Here is a 25,066-nt window from a genome sequence, read left to right on the forward strand (position 1 = left end):
TTAAGCAAACACCTTCGTGATTTTAGATGTTTTTAATAAAGGAGTTACGCTGACTTGTAAACTTATCTTAACCGAGCCGCGGACTTTAAAGATCGTGCGCCGACGACCAGAGCATGCTAGTAGAAATGGATTATGCACTAGGCCTACTATGGAGGAGGATGAAGTTCCCGAGAGCTTAAACTGGCAAATAAACCAAACCACGGATCAATTTCAATGTTTATACCTGAAGGCGAATCGAAGATTGAAATCGAAAGACTCCTAGAGTTTATCTTTGAATATTGTTGTCACGCAGATTCTGCATTTTCAACATTAAAATATGAGATTGGTTCGTTAATGAAAAGTGTGTACAATGCACAATTGTACATATCAGACGTTGCGTTGTATCAAGAGTTGTGTAATGTGTATCCAATGCGAGACTTGGGACAGAACGCGTAAGTGCTGTTGTCGTCACTGCTGGGCACTGCCGAGTACTCAATCGACACCAGTGTGTATTGTGTCACGACTTACGACTCGCAACTCGCTATGTTGCGTCGCTAGTGCAGTGTGCATCGGGTTTAATGCGTCTTTGCACTATGATGCAACAGAAAACGACGCACAAACCACTTACTTGATTGACAATTCGTGGCATCTCGTGTAACCTTACCCGACTTCATGCGACCCGATTAACAGTTTTTATTCAGGTGATTAGCATTTTCCCTGATCAGCAAACTTTATGATCTCCCTACGCCCGTTATCTATAAAGTATTTTAAATATACTGCTCACTACGCAATACTGACGTATTGCCTGATTTATTGAACTGCATAAACCGCGCATATGGGATTACATCAAGGTATCATAAGCGAGCTCTTCCCGATAAACAATTTTTGTATGCGACACAATTCACGCAACGACAACATACATCAAGAATTGTTGGCTACTCGTTTGTACGATGTTGACGAATGCAACTGATATATATGGGGTTCGAGAGTAATTATCATAGATAGATTTCCTTGTTTCTTCTCATCATGGATCTAATTTTGTAGACAATTCAGATCTTCCGTTGCCTACATGATGTGATCGCGTCCACTTTCTGAATGAGTAACAGATAAGTTTCGTTACGTATTATTGATATATTCAGGTATGGATATCCTACATGTAAACACCGACTGTGACACATGCAACTTCCAAGTCAACAGTCTTGTGCACAGACCGGAAATGAGCACATGGGATACCTGATTGCTAGACTGTATCGCTGTATCGTAAATGTGATCTTCCATCATATGACCAAATATAGAGACATTAGGAATGATGGGGATACCGGTATTTTGTTATCGGGGGAGGGATGGCCACGGTTTGCGAAAAGGCGTTTTCACCGTCTCAAATCTTGGTTTCTAGATATGGTGACAACATTGTCAGTATTATTTTACAACATGGGTATGATGTCACCGATATTTTCGTTGTCGCTCCACGGATTAAATTAGATAAGCAACTATAGAACTACCAGCACTAAATACTATCAATATCAATTTCCCATACAAAATTTTGAACACCAGTAACTTTGCTTCTGTCGACTGGTAATAAGTCAAATGTAGGCTACTACGTATCGTTTTTTCTATACCACTTTAAAATTGCACGAGGTTGCCACTAGAATTTGATTTTCTTTTGTTTTTCCTGATAAATTTGAAATTATCATAACTCCGTTTCTACTGATTGGAATAGAGTCAAATTTTTGGTGCCAATTTTTTCAGCCAACCCAACAATTTTATCGAATAGCCAGTCAAATTTGATGAATAATGTTGTTTGTGAACTATTCTATTGTATATTGTATTATAACAATATATGCGAAACATGCGATTTAGATTCTCGTGGGAACCACTGAAAAATGAGCTGTTTCAAATCAGGATCGGGGGAATAATACAAATAACGTGAACATTTAGGATTACCATATTTTGGGATTCAAATAGGAGTACACTTTTTATAAATCACAAATTTTTAATACCGTGCTTGAAAACTGCCGTTAAATTAAAATAGGTTGTTGTTGTTGATTATTATTTGATTGGCGATTATAACGAAAGTGGTTGTGTTTGCCATTCCATTCCCACTCTAGAAAGACCCGCCCGAACATTCGCATCGCAGATTTCGCGTCATTTATGACGTTTTTTTAGTTTTGCCTGTTTATTACTCTGCGGGCCGTCGAGGCTATGAAGGAGGACGGATACCCAAAATGGAGGACATTTAGGCACCCTTGAAGAACTATTTCCCGAAAAGGAGGACAAATATTTCAAAAGGAGAACATATGGTAACTCTTACTAAACATACATCCTACAAGTTACCGTACGGAACTCATGGCTATTTACAGAGAGCAACGCCTACTCAGTGATACTCACATACACATACTCCGCATGCCTTTGCACAGTATGTCTGCATGAATAGCACATACTTCTGGGTACAATATCCCATGCCCTGCCAATACGTGCAATGATAGTCCGGACGTTCATTGGCGCAAGTTGTAGGGCATGTTCCGCATGTCATTGCACAGTTTTTCTTCATGAACGCAACATACGTATGGAGACAATAACCCCTTTTTTCCCAGTAAGTACAGTGTCTGTCTGGACTTTCATTGTTACATGGCCCCATAGTAGTGGTGGTAGTGGGTGTTGTGGTGGTGGTGACACCAGTGCCCGAGCATTCGTACATACTCCGAACCTGTTTGATATCCTCCTCCGTAAGCCCATCCCTCTGAGGAACAAACGAATAAGTCAGTGAAACACAGTACATCATATAAAACTATATATATGTTACCTGACCGAGCTTCATTGAAGGATCACTTATAGCTTGAATGGTATCCTTATTATTATCAGAGAAGGCTTTGTTCCCGTAGTGCATAATAGACTTGAAATCATAAGGGGAGCTAAAACTTCTCGTGTTTTGTTTGTTGAAGTTATTTTCTCTTCCTACACAGGAATGCAGACTCACGTAAATCATGTGCGAAAATAGAAAATTGACTAATTTCAATGGGTCTTTTTACTTACATTCCAAACCATAACAATCTCTGCACCCTTCACCCGTATTTAACAAATAATCATGGTCTATTACACCGGCCAACAATTTTAAACGGAAAATTGTTTGAGTTTTATTTTGCCCTTGACAAAGGCTAATTTTGGAGTGCTGATTCAAAAAATTCCGCTGGTTTTCTGCTATCACGTCAAGTTTTTGCTCTACGGCATATGCCCAAAATATGCCAATTTTGACGAATTTAGCAATTATAACTGTATCTATCTTGCTATAGAATGGTAAAGTATGGAATTACTTTTCCATACCATGTGGAAATCCACACTTTTATCATATAATAAGTCAGTTCAGGGGCTCTCAAGGGGTGGGCCATGGCCCACTGGTGAGCCATAGGAGTAATTTGAGGTGGACCACAGAGTCATTAGGAAAATTATAGAATAAGTGAAAGTTTTATTGTATATGTTGTGTTCATATATACAAAATATATTCATATGATCAAATTATACGAAGGCTACATCTAGTTTTTCATCCGATTCCGATGCGATGTAGTGGCACGAATGGAGTCGCAATGTACGAGTCAAAATTGGGTGGGGAAACAGCGGTATTCGCTCCCCGGTTATGACAACTTACGGCCAACAGCAATGAAAATAATTTGGGTGTGGATTAAACTCGGATGTGGTGCATTGGATGTAGATTTACGGTACTCCGGGCAGATCGTATTATTGCAACATAAAAAAAGCCATCATTGCAACTGATTTTCAATTATCAACTTCCAGTAGAAGTATACGGCACCACCAAACGAATCGTAATGGGTTGAGGATTTAGTGCAGAACATTAATCTTGCGAATCGGACTAAAAATGTCCGGCTTTGAAGTCATAGTACATGATGTAAGAGTAGCATGAATTGATAGTATCATCGGATTTATTGGTCTGACATCTCAACTTCAACTATGTACAATGTACATGACACAGCTAACATATTAGAAAATTATTTATCCACTTCTCTGCAGTGTTGAGATCAAGTCACTACCTTCGAGTCACGAGTCATCTTGAGTCATTGCACATTTTGACTCGAGTCAAGTCAAGTCAATCGATTTTCGAAGGTGACTCGAGTCAAGTCGAGTCACGAGTCAAGTCACAATTCAAGTCAAATTGAATTTTAGAAGTATGAGTGATGACTCAAAGTCATTAACTATTGCTAATTGTGTGAAAGACAGATTAATTGGCCATTTTTCTTGAATCAAAAAACGAATATAAAGTTAAATATACATACAAAAATGCGTTGTATCACTGACGCACACCCAGAACGTTAATAAAATACCTAAGTAACTGTATAGCTGCATGCTACAGTCAGGTATTATCAGACAAACTAGAGGATCGAACAAGAAGCCTCGAGTTGATACAAATTGATATGATAGAATCAGGGCTTCGGAGCAGCCGTAAATTTGCATTGCTCCAGCTCCGGCTCCGGAGCTTTCTTCTAGCATACACTAGCTCCGGCTCCAGCTCCGGAGCCGCATTATTACCACTGCTCCGGCTCCAGCTCCGGCTCCGGCTCTGAAAACTATCGAAGGTGTCTGTCTATATCAGGGGTGGGCAACTCGCGAGAAGGTTTTGAGTAGCCCGCGAGCTAATTTACCGTTATATTATCGGAATCCTGTTATATTATAGAAATGGAATTGCTCAGATTGTGAACTTGCAAGGCCAACCAAAAATATGAATAGTCTGGCCGCGACACTTGGGATGTTGATGACTAAAATATCAGTTCCGACGCATTGGCAGATCCAGGATCCAATCACATTTTTAGTAAATCGTCGTATATTACAATAAACTAAAAGAGTAGCAATATTTTTCCTGACCCTTTGCGTGTTTAAATGTCACTCGATTTCTTGCTTTGTAGCCTACCCCCTCTTGAAAATGAAGAAAAAAAAACCGCCTGATTTAGCCGATTGAGTCTAACTATATTCGCAATTACGTGAGAAAGTATTTTCGTGTTTGCGCTCGAAGAAAGATCGTCGTCGATGAAATGTAGGCACAAAATGATTCTCGAATATTAGCAGAAACTTCGATATGTCCAGATGCCGAATAGTCCTGTCCTTGCAGACTGAGCCCAGCGGGCGGTATACAGTGGACCCGCAATATACCCAAGTAATATTAATATTACCTTTAAAAATTTTACGCGGCTAGTGGGCAGCGCTCTCGTTCGTCAATTTAGCTGAAAAGGTTGGCCACCCCTGGTCTAAGTAGATTCCTTATTTACCCGTAGGTTAGTTATCTATATTAATCTTGAGTCTATCTGCCGTCAGTAACATCAGATGCACCAACGGGGACATAGGTGCCGCCGTGTCGGCTTGTGCATGGCGTCATCATGAATACTTGTCAATTGTCGATAACATCGTAGTTGCACTAGAACGCACTTTACTCCATGCCATTGCTCTGTACAGTAAGACTCTTCAAAAATGACTTTTTTTCTCAAATCGTACAGGCTACTTGATAAAAGTGTTAGGTTACCTAATTTAAGCCTACACACAAAATTTGGTTCAATTCCAGCCAGTAACCGCTTTGCTACAGGAGAAGAAAGTTTATATTTATTAAATAAAAATAACAACAAAAAATTTGAAAATTTTCTGTTCACTCCATGAAAGTGTTAGGCTGTCTATAGAAACGATGCCCACCAAATTTGGTTCAATTCCAACCAGTGGAAGCAGAGAGATTGCCGTCGAAAAATTTGGATTTGAATAAAATAGTATTTACGGTGACCGACTCTTTGTTTATTTATTATAGTTGTGCTCACCGTAAATACTATTTTATTAGAATACAAATTTTTCGACGGCAATAACTCCGCATCCACTGGTTGGAATTGAACCAAATTTGGTGAGGATCGTACACGCAATGGTGCGCCTCCTTAAAATTAATATGTGAGGTAACCCCACAAAAAACTAGGAAGGGTTTGAAATTTTTACAAATGTACCAAGGTAGCATCAATTAACATGTGTAAATGCCAAATATATTGCATGGGTCAGATAAACTTCCTGGTGTTGGCGAACTTATGCGTATTGTAGATATAAGCCACCATAACCTACACCCAGAGGTGGTCAGTAACGAAGTACTTCTACTTTTTCGAAGTACTCAAGTAGTTTTCCTCTACTTCTGGTACTTACTCAAGTAGATCTGATTTTCGCTACTTCTACTTCGTAATATTTTGTGATCTACTTACTTACTTTTCGCTATTTTCAGTTTGTCAAGTAGAAGTAGTTCAATCTTCCAATCAGGAAGATAATCTGAGGAATTTCGGGGCTGTTTTCACGGAGTATCAACATTAAATTTTCATAAAAGTTTAGTAAAGCCCAGAATTTTGGTCGCGCTTCGCGCGCAGTGAATGCGGAGTATCCGGTATGATTTCGCGAAAGTATCGTTGAAGATAATTTAGGTAGCGGGTGGGCGTGGTTCCGTTCACACCGCATTGTTACCCTTCGCCATATCAAATATTTCATCACTGTATATATGGCTTATCATAATGTTTAAAACTGATGTTTCGCAATCTAGCATTTACTTATCATATCGTAATCTAGCTGTCCATGGCGTGTCCTAATCTGGAAAAGTCTGAATTTTCTTTAGTTTTAGAGCTGTTTCAGCATACCAACCTTCGAAACTTTCTGAACTAAAGACACTAAATACATGTTCCGTTTTTAGATTTAGATTTCACTTGCAATTCCCAGTACCATATATTTTGACTTCTAATTAATATCAGTTCTTTTGTCTGGATAACATACATGTTGAAGTATAAAAGCAAGTGTAGTAATGCCTTCAATTTCCAGAAAAATAAAGCTTGCAGCAAACAATACGTTCATATTGCCAAATTTATTCCACTGGAAGCTTTTCGACTTGCTCTCTTCACCAGTGGAAGCCAGTAAATGAGGTTAACCAAGTTCGAAATATAGAAATAATTTTGTCGTTGTGACATAATAATGACAAGTACACAGAGTCGCGAATGGCAGTAATCAGTAGGGATGGTGTAAACGTGAGGTTCACGTTCTCGTTCTGTGTTTGAACCTCGGAAATTTAGAGGTTCACGTTCACAACAGAACCTTGGTAGGTTCTGCAATGTGAAGCTTTTTCATATATTACAATTCTCACTTCATTATGACATCTTCCGTTCAAATTTATTGCATTTCAACTGCTGGCTATTCTATTCATGGCGCTGGCAGTATAAAAATCTACAGTAAACGAGCATGCACCTTGACAATCTCAAAAGTTTTACTTGCTTTGGTACCAAAGTTTGCTCGAAATATCCAGCTTAATTACCGTTTGTGACTCTCTGCTGTGAGCTTGACCCGCAATCACACAACATCACCAGCGAAATGCGTAGTCAGCAATGATGCTTACTCGAACAATCAATGAGATTGATATCGTTTTTTGATGTAAGCAGGTGTTCGGGGTCAATCTTGACTTCATAGGTTCACTGTATCATTAAAACCAAATCCGTACGATTGAGGTGTTGGCTTCTGCTGTATAACTTGTTAATGGAGTGAAATCGGTAGCAAGTATAAAAACCCGTTTTACACTCTGCCTAATATCAATGTAGCAATACTCAGACGCCAAATACATTGTCCGGTCTGGGCTAGACCGTTAAGGCGTAGGCTTTTGTTCCCTGATGAGTCGTCGTCGAAATTGTTGGCTAAGCGACGGAAAATACTGATTTTATGGGATTATTATATCCTTTGATTTTCTCAGTTGATACATTTAGCGACGTTTAAAACGCCAATATGTACCTCAGCATTGTGGCATTATGTGGCCCGAGTCGTCGCTAGGTATCGTGTACAGTGTATACAGTGTACACTGTACAAGTGTACATTGATATAGGCTATCACTTCACTGAAAGTTAGGATTGGAATTAGCAATAAGACGTCAGGTAACGTCATGAGGTTCACGTTCGCGTTCACACGAACCAGTCAATCCGGTGTCGATCAAGTTTATCGGAATATAATATTTTTCCGTTGAAACGAATCGACAAATCGAATTAAACACTTTGTCATGCACATTGCGCCATGCCCATAACGAATTAAACTATGCAGTATGCACATTGTACATTTACAAGTTTACGAAACAGATGATTACAAATTGGAAATCGCGTATCAAATCAGTAGTTTGTCTCCAACATAGAATATTATGGGGTTTTGGCCTACTCTTCTACCATCCCCTATTTAAGCTCGAAAATCCTTACAGGAGATGACAATGATGCGCAGTAATGAATTGCAATTAGCATGCATAATTGCATACTCGCAATAACACTGTCCACTTTCGCGGCCCGACTAAAGAACTATCACGAAAAAAACGAGTATTTGCTTATCCGATTCATAGCAATGATGAGACGGAATTTCTCGGCTCGTGCTCGTCATATCGGCATGTGCAACGAAATCACGTTTTTATCATCTCTCCCATTTCGCGTAATACATAGTGATCATTATTTTCGAACCGAATACAATTGGCCAACAAGGTTGTGCTGATGATGAAATTGCGGGTATGCCGAATACCCACAATATTCACAAGCATATGTCGCATACCGAGGTTCGGCACTCATGTATGAAAATTGAGCATTGAACATACGACTGCTCTGCTGTTAAACCCCCAGGAACATGGTTAGTCGGAAAATATAGCGCCAAAGAGGAAAAGATTCTTAATTTCGCGAAGGCCTGCTGTTGAATTCGGTGAACTCAGCAGATATGGTTGTTGCATTTATAATAGCATCTTATGAAATACGTCGGAGCCGGAGCTACCCACAAATAACTGGCTCCAGCTCCGGCTCCGGCTGAATTTTATATAGAGCTCCGGCTCCGGCTCCAGCTCCGGTAAAAATGCACTGCTCTGGGGCTCCGGCTCCGGGCTCCGGCTCCGGCTCCAAAGCCCGTACGGAGGTTAGCTATCTTTAGTAAAACAGCCGAGTGACAAAACAACACTAATGGAAGATTCCCAGCGTGTAGAGATGTTCCTTCTGGCGACACAATATAGCATTTTTACGGTCCCCCATATCTTCTTATTAACGTTTACTAATCGCACAATGTGTTTACACCGTATCCAACACACCATATCCGTATTGCTCTTCGACTAAACTACAGGCCTTATATTATGGGGGAGTGCGCAATACCATGATATTTTCTAAAACGTGCTGTTTGAGTAAACAGAGGATTAGAATCGCATTTCCATATCAATACTTTCATTTTCATCCCATGATGTGGACGAATGCTTATCCTTTATGATATCGAAAATTGGATACCTGCTGGTATGCATCAATATGAATCAAGGTCGTCACCTTTCGCATAGCTCAATTTACACCTTTTTACAATCCATGTGAACGAATTAGGATCGTTTTCACAACTACTTACTTACTTGAGTACTTTTGAAGTCAGTCAATTCTACTTCTACTTCAAGTAGTTTTAGGTTGCTCATGGAAGAAGTACTTCTACTTGTACTTGAGTAGATTGTTTCGTCGCTACTTCTACTTCTACTTGAGTAGCTTTCTTGACTACTTTGACCACCTCTGCGTGTAATACATAGTGACCATTATTTTAGAACCGTACAATTGGCCTACAAGGTTGTGCTGATGATGAAATTGCGGATATGCCGAATACCCACAATATTCACAGGCATATGTCGCATACCAAGGTTCGGCACTTATGTATGAATATTGAACATATGACTGCTCTGCTGCTAAATCCCCAGGAACATGGTTAGTCGGAAAAGGTAGCGCCAAAGATAAAAAGATTCTTAATTTCGCGAAGGCCTGCTGTTGAATTATGTGAACTCGGCAGATATGGTTTAGTTGCATATATAATAGCATCTTATAAAATACATCGGAGCTGGAGCTACCCCTCAAATAACTAGCTCCAGCTCCGGCTGAATTTTATGTAGAGCTCCGGCTCCGGCTCCAGCTGCGGTAAAAATACACGGCTCCGGGGCTCCGGCTCCGGGCTCCTGCTCCGGCTCCAAAGCCCTGGGTAGAATACACTGCCAATCTACACATTCATGAGAATATAAACACATTAACTATATATTCGTTGGATTCAAACTATTGAAGAGGGTTGGTAAAGTGCAGCAATGTAAGCACCGAGCCGTCTAAGAAACAGAGCTGCGATGCTATTAAATTAATCCACTACCTACTAAGACAACGTAAGCTGTGATCATTTCGTTTGCAGTCAATTTATTTGTGATGTAACAATAGATGTCCAGTGAGAGTAATTAGAGAATGGCCGGTTGCTCTCACAAGTGACACCGGCGTATCGCGAACAATCCTAACTCACTTTAAGTTCGATGATTTAATCGACACTGTGTAGCCTGATGACTTGAAATTGACTCGTAAATTTTGGTTCGAGTCAATCCACATTTTTGACGGGCCGAGTCAAGTCAAGTCATTTCGGAAAGTGACTCGATTCAAGTCAAGTCATACGAAAAAGTTGACTCGAGTCTGACTCAAGTCAAGTCATGACTCAAGTCATCCCAACATTGCTTCTCTGTAGTATCCAATTCACCAAAATATTGATTGAGTCAGGCCCGGGATGGTTGGGCCTATATTATCCCCCAACATATTGGGACTAAAACCCCAATCAGACAGTGAATTGAACCCCTAGGTTTCGTGACATGAGTAGAATAGCGGATTTACACAAGAGGTAAATGATCTTCCAGGGCTGTAACTGGTGCACCCCAAACCCACAATCTTGGTGGGAGCTCGATGGGAACCCAAAATTATTTTGTTGGTTGCTTGTTAGAGTATATACTCTCCACTAGAAAAATTTCTTCGCGCTAGTTGCGATTCAATGTCCCAACAGACCTACATTTAACTATGATTAGTAAGAGAAAAATGTTCATATTTTTGACGGATAGGTATATAGGCGGCGGCGATTAGCACATATTGAACAGGACTATGGATCTAGGATAAGAGGTTGGCTACAGAACATTTTCAAACTCGAAATTGGGCCACGGCCAACAGGAGGTTGAGAATCATCCCTGATCTAGGCCGACGTGTCACCCATTATTAGTTAGAGGATGTAATCATTCGAGGATATTTCATACACATATTTGATGCACACCGCAGAATATGACAGCTTATGCGTGTAACTTGAAACAATACAAAAACATTTAATTGTTGCAATATCACATGCACGATTGGATCATATGTGTCAGCTTTGAAATATTTTGTATTCTTACTGGTCAGACAATAAGGATGCACATGTAACCCTAATCCACAGTTGCCAGTGCACTACCATATGTTTATGTCGGACAGCATACATTCGAAGAAGCTAAAATATCCAATTAATTTCCCGGAAAACCTTGGCATATTCAGAGATGGGCCAGGAGAAAATATCCCCCAAAATTTGAAGACGATGGGGGTGAGATACCAGAGTAGACTGGAGCTTACATGTTGGCTGGCTATTGCTCGAATATCAAACGAGACAACCCACACAATTATGAGTTATTCGCGTAAATGTGGATCCTTAAACTCGCACTTTATTTGTCCGGCAAAACCAATATCAGTTTAAATCAACCAAATAAAGCAGTGAAAATGTTTATTTGGATTCTATTGATTTACTTTTGACTTCTTGTGGTTTTTGAAACTCTTTATACAATAAACACATAATATTGAAAGTAGTAGGCTACTTTTATGTGGGTCATGAGCCGGTGTGGTGGCTGCCAAATGCAAACACTTGACGTGATAGATAAAAACGGAAGTCATTTTTAAATTCAGCGCCCAAAAATAAGTCGAAATCAATTGTCTGATCAAAGTAAACAAAAATCGTATTAACCAGTACGTGTTATCTAACTTTTATCCTTCGTCCTAACAATCAGATCAAGTGCCTTGAGACAACATTTGAATTGCTTTTTGCTTATATGATTCAAGTAATCGAACTATATTACGAACTGATACTCAAAAAGTAAGCCGTAGTTCATACAATGTCTGCGTGGTAAAAGTTGTGCTACCACGTGCAAGAGGTGAATGGGCAGGCCATCTTCCTCGAACGAAGAAGAATAGCAGGGTTGATTCATATACAATATACATACATACATAATAAATGAATGAGTATTGGGTTGGCCGTGATCGGATTTGCGTACAGTGCGGGTACAAAAGGGTGCGTGTGGGTAATTCAATGAATAAATGCATTTTTTTAACTCTTCGCGAATCAATCGTATTGTTTCAGTGTTCAAAGTTTGGAGAACGTGACTTCTTTCTGTTTCGCTGTAATTGCGCGATAAGACAGGGAAGTATTCCAATGCACTTAAGGAAGTCTGTTGTTCGAATTGCAATCGTGCTTTACAATACAAAAGATATGTCGAAAATCAACATCCTTAATCATGTTCGAGGACTACCACGCGCAATAAAAACGTCTCTAATTCGTGATACGCTACTGATAAGTATTCATACAAGATTCACCTTCCTGGATGTTCTGCCATAAAATTTTCACATAATCATCGCGATCGCTCCTGCTTTGTTCGTGCCAAAATCCCAACGCATGGAGTACTTCGTGTTGTATGATTCCCTTATATTGACATCCACGGCCAATCGAGATCTACGACACAAGGACCACAATTATCACACCATTGGGTATTGGTTGGTAATTGCGGGGAAAAGTTGCGCTCATATTTACGATTACAGCTGTACTTAATTATGCCTCCAATGGGTTCGATCAATATTACAATATATGATACAGTGTTGAACCCTCGTAAATTCAATTGTAGTCTACTGCCCATTGTAACAGAGCCAGCATAGATGTAATCACTGCGTTCGGTGGACACTACTTCAACATTCTATCTGCGCTCATAATATGCGTCAAATTATGATATTGTATCGAAATTACCTGTTGCCCGCCTGATGAAAACTTTGCGTTCCCAACGTACGACCAGCAACCACTCCCCTCGAAGAATTTCATGTAGTACTGCTCATCTGTCCTCAGTTGAAATCGCAAGCACGTCGCAGATTCTATTTCTTGCAATGCCAGAGGAATAGCTTGTTTTGCATCATTTTCTACGAATAATAAACGTTATCCTAGTTTGTACAGCGGCGGTAAATGTGATATAATTGGAAAAGAACGTGACTGATTAGGCTACGCATCTATTTCACATGACCTATATATGACCGAGATATATATAAAATAATGAATGGATTTAAAATCCTATTTTATCATCCACTAATAGCTAAGTCCTTGGTACAGGATACCGATGATATGTGCTAAATCTGCTATTGAACTCACCCAAGCTGTTGTCAAGTACGTACGAAATAATGTAGTTGTCACCGGATTTATTATCAACCCATCGACGGGAAGCATCGGTCATGCCACCTCGCATGACCCCGTTCGGTTCTTCACGAATCCCGTACGCGATTTCCGCTGCTCTTCTAGATGAAGAATCGATGCGGATATCGGCTTCTAGCATACCTGTATGAAGACCATAAACCCGATAAACCCTATAAAAATAACAATGTGGATGTACTAAATCCGCTTCTAGGAAACTTCGTTATCTAATGCTGGCCGCTGTCGTTAGGCTAGTTGTTCTCAAGATCTTCGCAAACCCTTTTGGGCCGTCACGGGCCCTCGCGAACCCCCAAAGTTTTAGTATAAATTTAGCTGTTTTGGTGCTACCGTCATCCGTCCCGTGCAAATACCATTTATAGGAGAGTGATGAACACCAAAGAAATGACCGTTCCCGAAAATGACATGTAAGCCTACTATATTTATGTAGAAATTGAGAAGACTTTTATGATTTAAAAGAGGAATTACGCAGCGTAATTTATTGAAATAAGCGTAATGTAACGCCAGCATAGTCAGTTCTATCTAGCAGCTCATCTTGGACTTATTCTGTAATAGCGATTATACATATCACAGGAGAAAATGCTATATTGCTTGCAAATTCTTTCCAAAATACTAACAAAAATTCTTTCTCTAAATAGTAATATATTTGTATCAGTAGGCCATTGTAGGGTTACCATATTTCTGTGACCCAAATTCCGGACACTCTTTAGCGCAAACTAGTGGATTTTAAATTGAGTTATGAGCACACCGTATGTCAATATGACGTCACACTAGCAAAGCTTTGCTTATAGAACAGAGGTGGTCCCGATCCCGTTCAGGAGTAAGTGGCTGTGTGTTGTGTAACCGGGACCGAAACCACATTTTTTTAGCCCATTTCCGTCCAAATAAACAATGATTTTGGGCTCACCATAGGGTAATCGATGCAACTTCTGGGGGGCTTGCTATATGCATCTGGTTTCTATAAGCATCCGGTCGTTAAATTTTTTGATAATTAATATTCTGTAAATAATATTGGTTACATGCGTCTCGATTTATTACGAAGGAATATTACAAGTTTTTGCTGTTCCATATCAGATTTTTATGATCAATTTACAATTATTCATGATGTAATAATGCGCGATTGTAACTATAAAAACGCAAATCTATGCGGTCTGTTACCCCTCTCCACTCTTTCATGTGATTCACTATCAAAACGGTGACACTCCACTAATTTAGGAAATTCTGTGAATGACCGTTCGTTGATGTAGCCTCTATGTTCCACTGCAACTCTTAACGGCGAATTATTAGAGCCTGTTTTACGACAGCGACATTGCTTGGCATATATCTATGTAAAATCTGCATCAATTTGTTACCGTATTACGATGACGCATTGCCAATAAGGCAATAGCATTGTTATTTCCGAGTCTGTATCTTAGTTTAAAAGTATAACCCATTTTCCAGACTTCGAAGATCGATTATTAGATGATGTGCGTTTTGGATCGGACTATAAAAATATTGGTTCTTATCAGGGGTACGTTGACCCCTTGGGGGTATACGATGCACCCAAGTAGTGGATGCGAAATGCGGTGTGGAATTATACCCTATTCAAGGACCAAAATTATTTCACAAATCAATATAAAGTATGAAAATTATTGGGCGATTTCACTGAACATTTTCTTTGCGAATTCTCATAATGAGAATTGATGCTTTCAATCTGAGAATCATCCTCGGACAAAATAATAGTAGCGTTTTAAGAAAAATAAAACATCAGTTACAAAAATGGGTTTGATTTTTTCTCAGTTACGGAAGAGGCCGTTGTGGTGCTTTACTCAAGGAGTGTTTGTTTGTATGTGGCATTCATTGTGTTTGTCGACTACGATGGTCTTTGCACCAGGCCAATTTTATTCCGTAACTGCCGTCTTGGGGCACAGCCAACTTCTAGACTTTTATAAGACACCGCTTACACGGATGAGTTGGCGAGGCGGTGCCTAGATCAACCTCCGACACTTGGGTAGCAGAGGTGGTCAGTAACGAAGTACTTCTGCTGTTTGAAGTACTTGAAGTCGATTTTGCCTACTCTACTTACTGAGCGGTTATGATTTTACACTGCTTCTAATGCTACTTGACATTTTTAAGTTTTTTTTCGCGGAAGTAGGCGTAGAATAGCCTACCTATACTTACCTACTTACTTGTGAACCTCCACTCCTACCTCTGCTTGAGTAAAAATTCCGGCGTTACCGTTACTTCTACTTAAGTAGTGATTGTGACTACTTTGATCACCTCTATTAAGTAGTAATTCTGGAGTCGACCTTGGTCGGACTCGAACCTGCAACCAATTATGTTGCTGCTGTAGATCATACCCCTACGCTATCTCGCCAACGTCCAGGGATGTAAAACCTGCTGATAAGAGGATATCAGACACCAGCATTCCGGCGCTGACCGTAAATTTAGCTCCAGAACGCGCCAAGATTATGATGTCTCGGTGCACCGGAAAGTAAACTGCATTGCCAAAGATATCAACAGAGATAAACATCTTGCCCGTAAAAATACAACACCTAGGGTGAAACTTCGCCATTGATATCATGGATAGAGACAGGGCCGTAACAGCACTTCGTCAGCCCCCCCAAGAAACGTTGGTCTTGCCCCCCCACATCATGATAAATCGAACTTGTGGGGGGCTTCGCCCCCCAGACCCCTCTCGGGTTATACACTGTTCACTGCTACCTATCATCTACAGCAGGGGCGAGCAACATACGGCCTGCGGGCCGGATCCGGCCCGCGAAGGGATTTTGTCCGGCCCGCGGATAGATTTCCGTCTTACATGATAATGTGGCCCGCCGCCCCAGTCTGCCGGGATCCCCACGACTTGCTTACTACGTCACATTTTAGTGACTGTATGTTATTATAACGTGTATGCGCAGCGTTGCGAGAGTGGAGCTGACGCGTGAGTTCGTCGAAGCGAGAAGACTTGCATTATCGGCATTTACGATGCACTCAACCCTAATGTCGTCTGTGGTAATCATAATTTTTGTCGACTACAATGGTCATTTACACCAGGCTGATATTTCTTATTTTTGAATCCGTAACAGCCGACTTGTAGCACGGCACACTTCTAGACTTTTGTAAGGCACCGCTTATGCCAGGGGTCGCCAACTCAAAACGGGTAGCAGGCCACTTTTTAAATTTCGTAGAGGACGCGGCCCGCATAAATTCAATATCGAGATTAATTAGGTCACACAGTTGAACAACGACGCTATCTCGTCACCTACTCAACCCTAATGAATTGAGATCTTGGTAAATAAGGGTTACAGCTACCAGGCTTATCGAACGCCTTGAAATCTTAATTAAGGAATGCACCGTGTGTTGATTGATCAGAGAGAAGCAGACATGGCGGCGCCTGTATGACAATGTTATTCTCAAATCCACATTGTCTTCGGCATTATCGGCGAGAAATGGCTTTGAAGTGACATTGCTATCGTTGAAATACATTCATTAAATACGATTTATTCCTTGTATATGTGGATAAATGGGCGAATAATGTATCGATCCAGCAATCCGGCCCGCCAAGTACCTAATTTTCCTTTATCCGGCCCGCCGACGGGAGAAGTTGCCCGCCCCTGATCAACAGTCTACTTATCTCGCCTAAACGCGCTAAGCGCGAAAATTTTCTATAATTCATGATTGAATCGGTCAATATGATCGGGAATTGCATATATATTGATATCAATTTCTTGTCCTCTCTGCTCACGTAATCAGATTTACCGGTAGAGCAGAGTGAGGTGTCTTGGAAACTGTAGGGCCCGTTGGTATGACTCCTTAACATTATGTTATTTCGTGACCTCCTGTCTGCTATATCCAAAAATATAGAACCGCCGAAACGTAGGCTACTAAACTGAAAGACGCACCAGATTTCAAATTGGTATTTCTTCACTGGCATATAATTTTTCCTCGAGGGATGTTTTTTTTTTTGGGGGGGGGGGGGTATTCATGGTATTTGTCGTCTACTAAGGTCATTTACACCAGGCCGATAGTCTTCATTTTTAATTCCGTAACTGCCCGAGGGATGGTATTTGTCTTTACTTCTCTACTTCCAATTCTCTACCAGTTGATGACGATTACCCCCGACGAGTGTCAGCCAAAAATATTCGGGTTTATTTCAATATAAATATACTATTAAAAAATTCTCCATAATGTATGCTAATTCACGAAATAATTTTGGGTCCCCTTTGAGCTCGGGCCCCCCAATTGGATAGGGAGTACGAGAAACATTTCCCGATAACTCAAATGTTACTAGCGCTAAAAAGGTTATGAAACACTGTTATAAGTAGAATATAGTATACTTTGATTATATTGTAGGATACTCGGCTCTCAATATGATATTGCCAGGTAATCAGCAAACACAGCAAGAACGAACGACTTGGCGCCGGTACCAGTAACAAGATTCACGCACAAATAGTAGCCTAATAACTTATTAATTAGAGACTACATGATTATTAGACCACAGTACCGGTGTCCCAAAATAGTGACTGTGTATACTGTTGTTGTTGTCAGTTGTATTTATGGTGTTTGTCGATTACTATGGACATTAACACCAGGCCAAGTTTCTTCATTTATATACCGTAGATGATGATTGTAGAACGGCTAACTTCTGAGCTTTTATAAGACACCGTTTACGCGGATGAGGTGGCGAGGAGGAGTCTTGATAAACCTCCAACTCTTTGGTAGAGATTCTGGAGTCGACTTGGTTTGACTCCAACCCAAATGGTGTTTACTATCCCTGCACGTGAGGACATTTTTTTAGAAGATATTATTCACCTGGATTCGTTTCGTCGCAAGCACACGTGCTACAGCCATAGTCGTCCTTGACGAATATGAGACAAGTGATATTGCACTCGAAGGGCGGGCAACCATCGTCCTCATTCATCTCGTCTGATTCGATATCTTTAACGAAATAGGAAAACTCAAGGAGTGGCCTTGCATTAGAGTAATTTTCGCGCTACTCTCCACATGGACATTCGAAATAGGTGATTGAGGATAGCGGAACACGATTTTATCAGATCAGTCTCATAGCCGTGACATTACCCGTTATGTGGAATTTTGGAGCGATCCGAGTGCTTTCGAAAGTGCAATATATCCAAAATGTACATTGGGCGTCGACAACATTCTTAACCGTTGCGAAAACAACCAGTCATAAAATGCGTTTGTATAAATAGCAGTGTTGGCCAACCTGCGGCTGTAGAAAGAAATTTGTGCACCCGTGGACACTCAATTCAATTAGTATATGTTTACGGCCGTTGACATGCGGTTTCAATTCACGAATTGACTCCCATTTCTTGACAGATTTTAAATAATATTGAAATTTTCTTCGCGGGGGACAGGAATCAATGTAACTTCATTTTCCAATGTTAATGTAGTAGCGCTCTTTGCAATCACGGCCAGTCACAGCCCCACAGCACAGATGTGAAGAGCAGAGGAGAATGATGCCCCTCATATAGAAATACCAACTCAGAATCGTGTGCCCCTCCCTATAACGAAAATCCTAAGGGGAGGTCGTGAAATAACACCATGCAACAAAGGGACTAATAAGAATTGGCCCACCCGAAGGTGCATCATCCTCAATTATAACTTGCTCTACATTTTCGAGAAACCCGTTCCATCAACTCTGCCGGTGAATCTGATCACGTGGGCGGAAAAAGGATGAATGTTTGATTGTAATATGCAAAACTACGAATATCAATGAGAAATGCTTAAGTGAATATGCAAAAACTTTTCGCCCTTCACGATTGTGTACTGTCCCGTAACATGACCCCTGACCACTCCCGATTTAGGTTCGTATAGTAAACCTATATCATTAAATATATTAGTTCAGTGTTCACCTGATATGAACATGGGCACTTTAACATGCGTATTTGGCGTCCAGCTAGTTCATTACGACTATGCCTTGGAATGCGGCCGTATAGGCTACATGAGTAGTCAAAATGCGGCCGTGAATGCTAAAAAGGTTGGCCACCCTGATATGTAGGGACGCCTCGCATACAAAATGTAATCTTTGTAAAGTGAATGCTTGTCGCATCATCTCCATTCGGCTTATAGCCGAGAAAGTGTTTCGGTAATTTCTTACCTTCCTCATCGAAATCAGTGTCACTGTCCATGTCCATGCTCATTGGTGGTTCAGGCGCTGAATTATCTTAATTATATATATATTCCGTGGGGGCTTGAGATGAATCCGTAACAGCAAAAGGTATACCTCGTTTCTTGCAAGAGTAGAAATTGATTCTCAAGCATGGCTTTGATTGGTAAGACTTGGGAACGACTCGGATGAATGTAGCAGTGAATGGCAAACCAAACTTATTTTGTTTTGTGAGCTGGTCATACGCGTTTCCAGGGAAGAGCTAGAGACGTAATATTATTGATATACATATAGCTGGTACCGCATAATGCCAGCTGCATCATATACACAGTATGCTTGGCATATGCATACGTATATTCTAATGCGTAGCTACCTCGCCGAAATTTGAATTCTTGGCTCGCGATAAGCCGTTACTGTCGTCACCGTACCAGACTTCCAACTCCTTCACCCAGGTATCCGGTTCCGACGAACTGACGGAAAATCCTGCGAATTTGATCGGCCGGCGATATATTACCTGTGAAATCATCCAGCAACGATTGAATTAGAAATTCAGCATGAGGTCTGCACGCTACAGGGTTATCCCACATTCGGCAACATACTTCAAATTTGTCATCTGCACTCTCTCCGCACCATTCGTATTCTTGTCTATACACCACCTCTGTTTCAGGAAGCCAGGAGGAAACTAAGTAGGCATTTCCTTCTTCAACCTTATACCATCCATTACATGCTAAGAATAAAAAAAATCAGATTAATTGGGGGACAAGTCGGGCGTTAGTTGATAAGGGCACTACTCCGTCACAGTCTTCCAACACAAGATGTCACACAATGAGTATAGTCGATTACACATAATTTCATTCTCGAAGTTGGTGCAATCGAACAGCATGCACATTGCAAATCTGGAGAGCCATACAACAGATAATATTCCAATGAAATATATTTGGTTACCGTAACATTCATTGATATCGGGAATCGATGCGTCTTCAACCGCTTCTCCGTCTGAAATTCTCTTACATACGCTTTTGGCCATCGATAGACCGCTTAGTCCCAACAACGTCAACAAACCTGAGTGGAAATACATGTCGTATGTTGCAATACAATTTCAATAATGCAAGGTGAAATCGGCAAAATTAACTTTAATGAGAATATCGAGCTGTGGTTTTTCGAAGTTATGATATGATACCAGCAAACAATTTACAGACCAAAGCTGTAGAAAAAGCCGTTCTCATTTGGTAGATATGAGAGCTCGGCGGGTTAGTGAAAAGGGGGATTTTGTGTCGACTCAATTCAACAACTTTTCTACTTACTTCAATACTATAGAAACCACGTAGATACTATAGCGTTTTCTCAACAGCGCGCGGGATGTAGATCCGCTGGTTGAAACCTCACCCTAACACTCTCCGTTCTGCTGCACCTATTTAGGCATACATGATCATAATACCATAGGGTCCTATATGGTGTCGGCACAAGCAAATCTCACGGCTCAGTAAAATTGATCTACGTCACATTTTCTATTCGGCTAAAGGCAATTTGACGGTAATTTTTGATCGGCTTGCCGAGCATCAATTTTGATGAAATGGGTATAAATCGAAAGGTGCCGCTGTACTGATTACGAAAATATAAATTTTATTTCGCTTGTGGCCCTGGAACCCCCACAATCAGCCTCGAATTTTTCATTGTTATGGAGAGTGGCATATAATGACGCAGCAATGCTGTCTGGCGAAACGAGAGCGTAGGTCAGGAGCAAATGATGGCTGCGCGGCGAGAGTGAGTGCTCACTACTCATCTGGGGTCGCGGCAATGGGCATGGGCAATGATCTTGTGTTTGGAAGTGCAATCGCGTCACTGGGCCATTCCATACACAGACAACCGATGTTCACATCACTACCTCTTCAAATCTCCTGAAATTTGGTACACGCACAGATCAGCTAATTCCAAGGTGTAGCTAGATGTTGGACGACAGTTGAGATACGGCTCTTGAATTTTTCTGAAGCTTGTCTGATTGTCTATATTTCCAAGTGAAATTTAATACCCTGTAGGTTAGGGTCAAAGGTTAAATTGGGGGGAAATCCAAAATCAGTCAGGCGTTACACGTTTTAGACTGCGGATTGCTCAAAAACATATTAAAATATTTTGGAAAAAAACATCTTAAATGAAAGTTTAAGTGTTAGTGTTCCCATCCACTATACTTAGCGCTTGGCGGATCGAAATACGCATTAAGGCGAACAGACGCGACTTGTCTCACTCTTGCTATTTCTGTTCCTATTTTGTCTCTTCGTTCGCGTCCGCTTGAAGACAGAAACAGTCGAACGCGTTACAGTTACGTATACGTATTACAGTTACAAGAAAAATTAATGGTCTGTCATATCGTTAAAGCACATTTGCATTACAATTATTGAAGAAAGTCCATAATACAGGGGCGGGCAACTTATCCAGTCGGCTGGTCGCATGTGGGAAAATGAGGTACTACTACATTAAACGCGTTTTTATCATCGTATACATAATGCAAACTTTAGGTATAAAGCATATAGACGAAAAAAGTATATTAAATGAATTTATTATTGTTTATTACTTCAATATCTGTTGAAGGCAATGAGACATCTGTGGTCGATCAAACCTGTGAACAATTTATTTGCACTCTGGCTGCATGTCGGTCACAAAGAAACAAAGAACTAAAGAATGACCAACAATCATAGGCTATTATTTGTGTCTGTTCCGCCTTTAAATACTACATTAATCAGCCCATAATTATAACTCATCGATTGTGGTGCGAAAGGACACCAGGTGAAAAGCGCTAAAACAACAGCAGCACAAAATTCACCTTGAATCTTTGCTAAATTTTCTGGCTTCAGGCCAGGAATGATACCAAAGGAAATAATTAAAAGACCCTTTGCCACGCAAGATACAATGCTTGTTGCGGGACTAAGCACCGAATAACGGAAAGAATAACCTACAGTCACTCTAATTTGACGTAGTAAGAAAGTAGTTGGGGATTGCGGCAGACTGTGGTCACGGGCTCAAAATCTCTTCCAGGCCATATGTTGCCCAATGCCCACCCACGCCATACTAGGATACAAACTATCGTTTCTAATTTTACTGTCTCTAACTGTATTGCAATTGCAATTGCAATGGGAGTCTAAATCTATTGGAGGCAGTTGAATCAACACGGCTTTTAAAGCAGTGAAGAATTTTCAATCGTGAATGGATAAAAGCTTTTGAACATATGAGCACATATTTGAAAAAAGAGGTTATCCCACGACAACTGACTATTAAACATATTTAACGACACTTACGAGCATATTGAAGCTTCATGGTGCAAATAATCTTCGCAGACTAGAGCTCCGTGAAATTGGATGGATTGGATATTCTGACAAAACGATATAGCATTTAGTTTCATAACACTGGTCGACATGATTTTTGTTTTTTAGAAAAAATGATGTCTAATAAGTCAATTTGCGTACGCTGATTAGGAATATGAAGTCGCTTTTTTCCCATCACGTCAGGATTTTTTACAATCTGTGATTAAACATTTTGCATTTCAGTGCTAAAAACAGTCTGTTCTGTGACGTATACCTTCCTGTTGGGTCATATCTATAACCATTGTGACGTCATCAGATGTGGTCGAAGTACTTACCATATGAACTCAAGTAGAAGTAGAAGTAGCGGCGTCAATTTCTACTCAAATATAGGTGTAAAAGTAACTTTTTATAAGTATTTAAAAAAGTAAGTATTCTAGGTCTAGTTTTTGATATCAGTATCAATATATTAATATTTCCTTCCTTTCAAAACATCGAAAGACTGCGATACAATGTAAAGATGGGAAAGCGTTAAAACGGCTTGGAGTAGTCCTTGAAAGCTATATAAAGTTGAATCAAGCTGAACTAAATAGCTTTGTCATAAATTTGAATTTGAAAAATTAATCTGGTCTTATTGTAGGTTCCAGATTAAAAGCCAAACATATACTTGGCTCTGATATCACTGTTACTTGGTATATGCATCGTGATAGTGAATATACACGCTTCTTTGCCTCCGAACCATATTTAGTCTATTGTGTCGATGTTCAAGATCTCATAGAGACATTGGGAACTGTGAATTGCGCTCCTCTATGTATGCATCAAGCCTAAAAGCTGTTTTGTCGCACAATACAAATCAGTGTGACTCTATCCTTGTAGCTGGTACAAGTGGCATCAAGGGGTCTTACGAGAATATGAAACTTCTGATTTCAAATTTGGAATATAGTACTCAAACTACTGAAACGCGTAAAGTTTCCGTTAATTTTGAACTCATAAATATGCTGCTGGTTCAACTGTCAAGAACTACAAGGTATCCTTGTTTTATATGTGAATGGGAATTAAACGTAAGTGGCCGATGAAGGAGTATCTTACACCAAGCTTTAAAATGTTACAGAGCCTGCTCGTAACGAAAGATCTAATGTTTTACTTCCACCAATATATATTAAACTGGATCTGATGAAATTTTTTTTAAAGGCTCTGATCAAAGAGGTGCATGTTCTAAATACATTCACGAAAGGTTTCCTAACTTGAGTTTATACAGCAGAAAGTATATTTATAGGACCTTGAATCAGAACACTCACCAAAACCACCGATTTCTTATTAGGAAGGCGGATTTGGAAAAAAAATACATGACTTTCTTTCATTGAAGTCTGGATCCTGATTATTCGGAGGGTTTATTTTAAGATAACAACACCTCAAAGCCAATAAAGTAAGTTGGGAGCATTGTAGGATGTGTTTCGTATCGTATACAGACGTGAACGGGCATATGCGTTCTTAAATATAGCCGTTTTTGAGAAAAAAATTATTGGATGTTTGCGAAAAATTGTGACGTGATGAGTGAATTCTGACGGCGAATTCGGAATCAGCAACGTCAAATTAGGTAAACTCAATTGATCATTCTAAAAAAAAAAAAAAAAAAAGTTGAAAAATGTCGACCTGTGTAATCTATGTACTGAAGAGTACCAGTTGCATTCAACTCACCTGTTATGATGTATTCTTCCAGTTCCAACACATCTGCACCGAATCCCTTGAAATTATAGGACTTTTATAGTCTTCGGGCAAGGTACCAGTAGCTTACACTTTTTAAGCAAATAAACATTCCCATGATATGGCACGTCATTCTCATTCCGGTGAATATGCGATAGCTTTTCCAATATACAAGCTGTTTCAATACGAATGAAAACATTGACTCATCATCATTTCCATCTACGCGGTTTATATAGTGAATAATTTGATAAAGAAAAACAATGTTAAAGTTATGATTCATCAGAAATCTTTGTCTAACATGCCCACAATCATTATGGTAGGTATATCTGTGACAGGAAACAGGAATTGTGAATACGTTTCTTTTTGTGTCATTCTGAGGTATCATTCTCTTCATTGTTCTTTGTTAGGCGTCATCAGACAGATGCAAAAAATGCATCAATCCGTGTATCAAGCATAGGGAATGATACCAGTGAGGTGTGCCAATAAAATACGCTGTAGGACTTTGTTGACGGTGCATATGATCTTGGAGAATTCGAAAATATACGGCCAATATACCTGACAAAAAGGTACCGATCTCAGTTTTAAGCTATCAGCTGCTATCAGCTGAACACAAAAATATCAAGGTGAAACATTTTGTAAATTTTCAATTATTTATTCATTAAGCATGTTT

At 40.1% G+C, this 25,066-nt stretch overlaps 1 protein-coding gene across 1 annotated transcript; it reads right to left on the reverse strand.

Moving 5' to 3' along the window:
• Positions 1-753: 753 nt before the first annotated feature.
• Positions 754-24,506, reverse strand: LOC145445558 (uncharacterized). The gene is made up of 14 exons (XM_080323746.1): positions 24,391-24,506; positions 22,690-22,763; positions 20,345-20,461; positions 19,999-20,126; positions 19,773-19,913; positions 19,517-19,661; positions 19,391-19,456; positions 18,085-18,210; positions 13,234-13,416; positions 12,841-13,007; positions 12,417-12,552; positions 2,783-2,934; positions 2,368-2,719; positions 754-1,070 (listed from the first exon to the last, which is right to left on the reverse strand). Coding segments are annotated over exons 2-14 (1,734 nt in total). The 5' UTR covers positions 22,709-22,763; positions 24,391-24,506; the 3' UTR covers positions 754-1,068.
• Between the last annotated feature and the right edge of the window lie 560 nt (positions 24,507-25,066).

Source organism: Botryllus schlosseri, chromosome 8 (genome assembly GCF_051294905.1).
Source record: "Botryllus schlosseri isolate E-star chromosome 8, Bs_hap1, whole genome shotgun sequence".
Lineage (NCBI taxonomy): Eukaryota > Metazoa > Chordata > Ascidiacea > Stolidobranchia > Styelidae > Botryllus > Botryllus schlosseri.

Bases quoted from the DNA above. Each gene is read 5' to 3' on its own strand.
- LOC145445558 (XM_080323746.1), bottom strand. The intron at 19,457-19,516 runs GTATACCTTTTG...TATATAATTAAG, and splicing joins CTACTCTTGCAAGAAACGAG to ATAATTCAGCGCCTGAACCA. The intron at 18,211-19,390 runs GTAAGAAATTAC...ATTTCGTTAAAG, and splicing joins CACTGATTTCGATGAGGAAG to ATATCGAATCAGACGAGATG.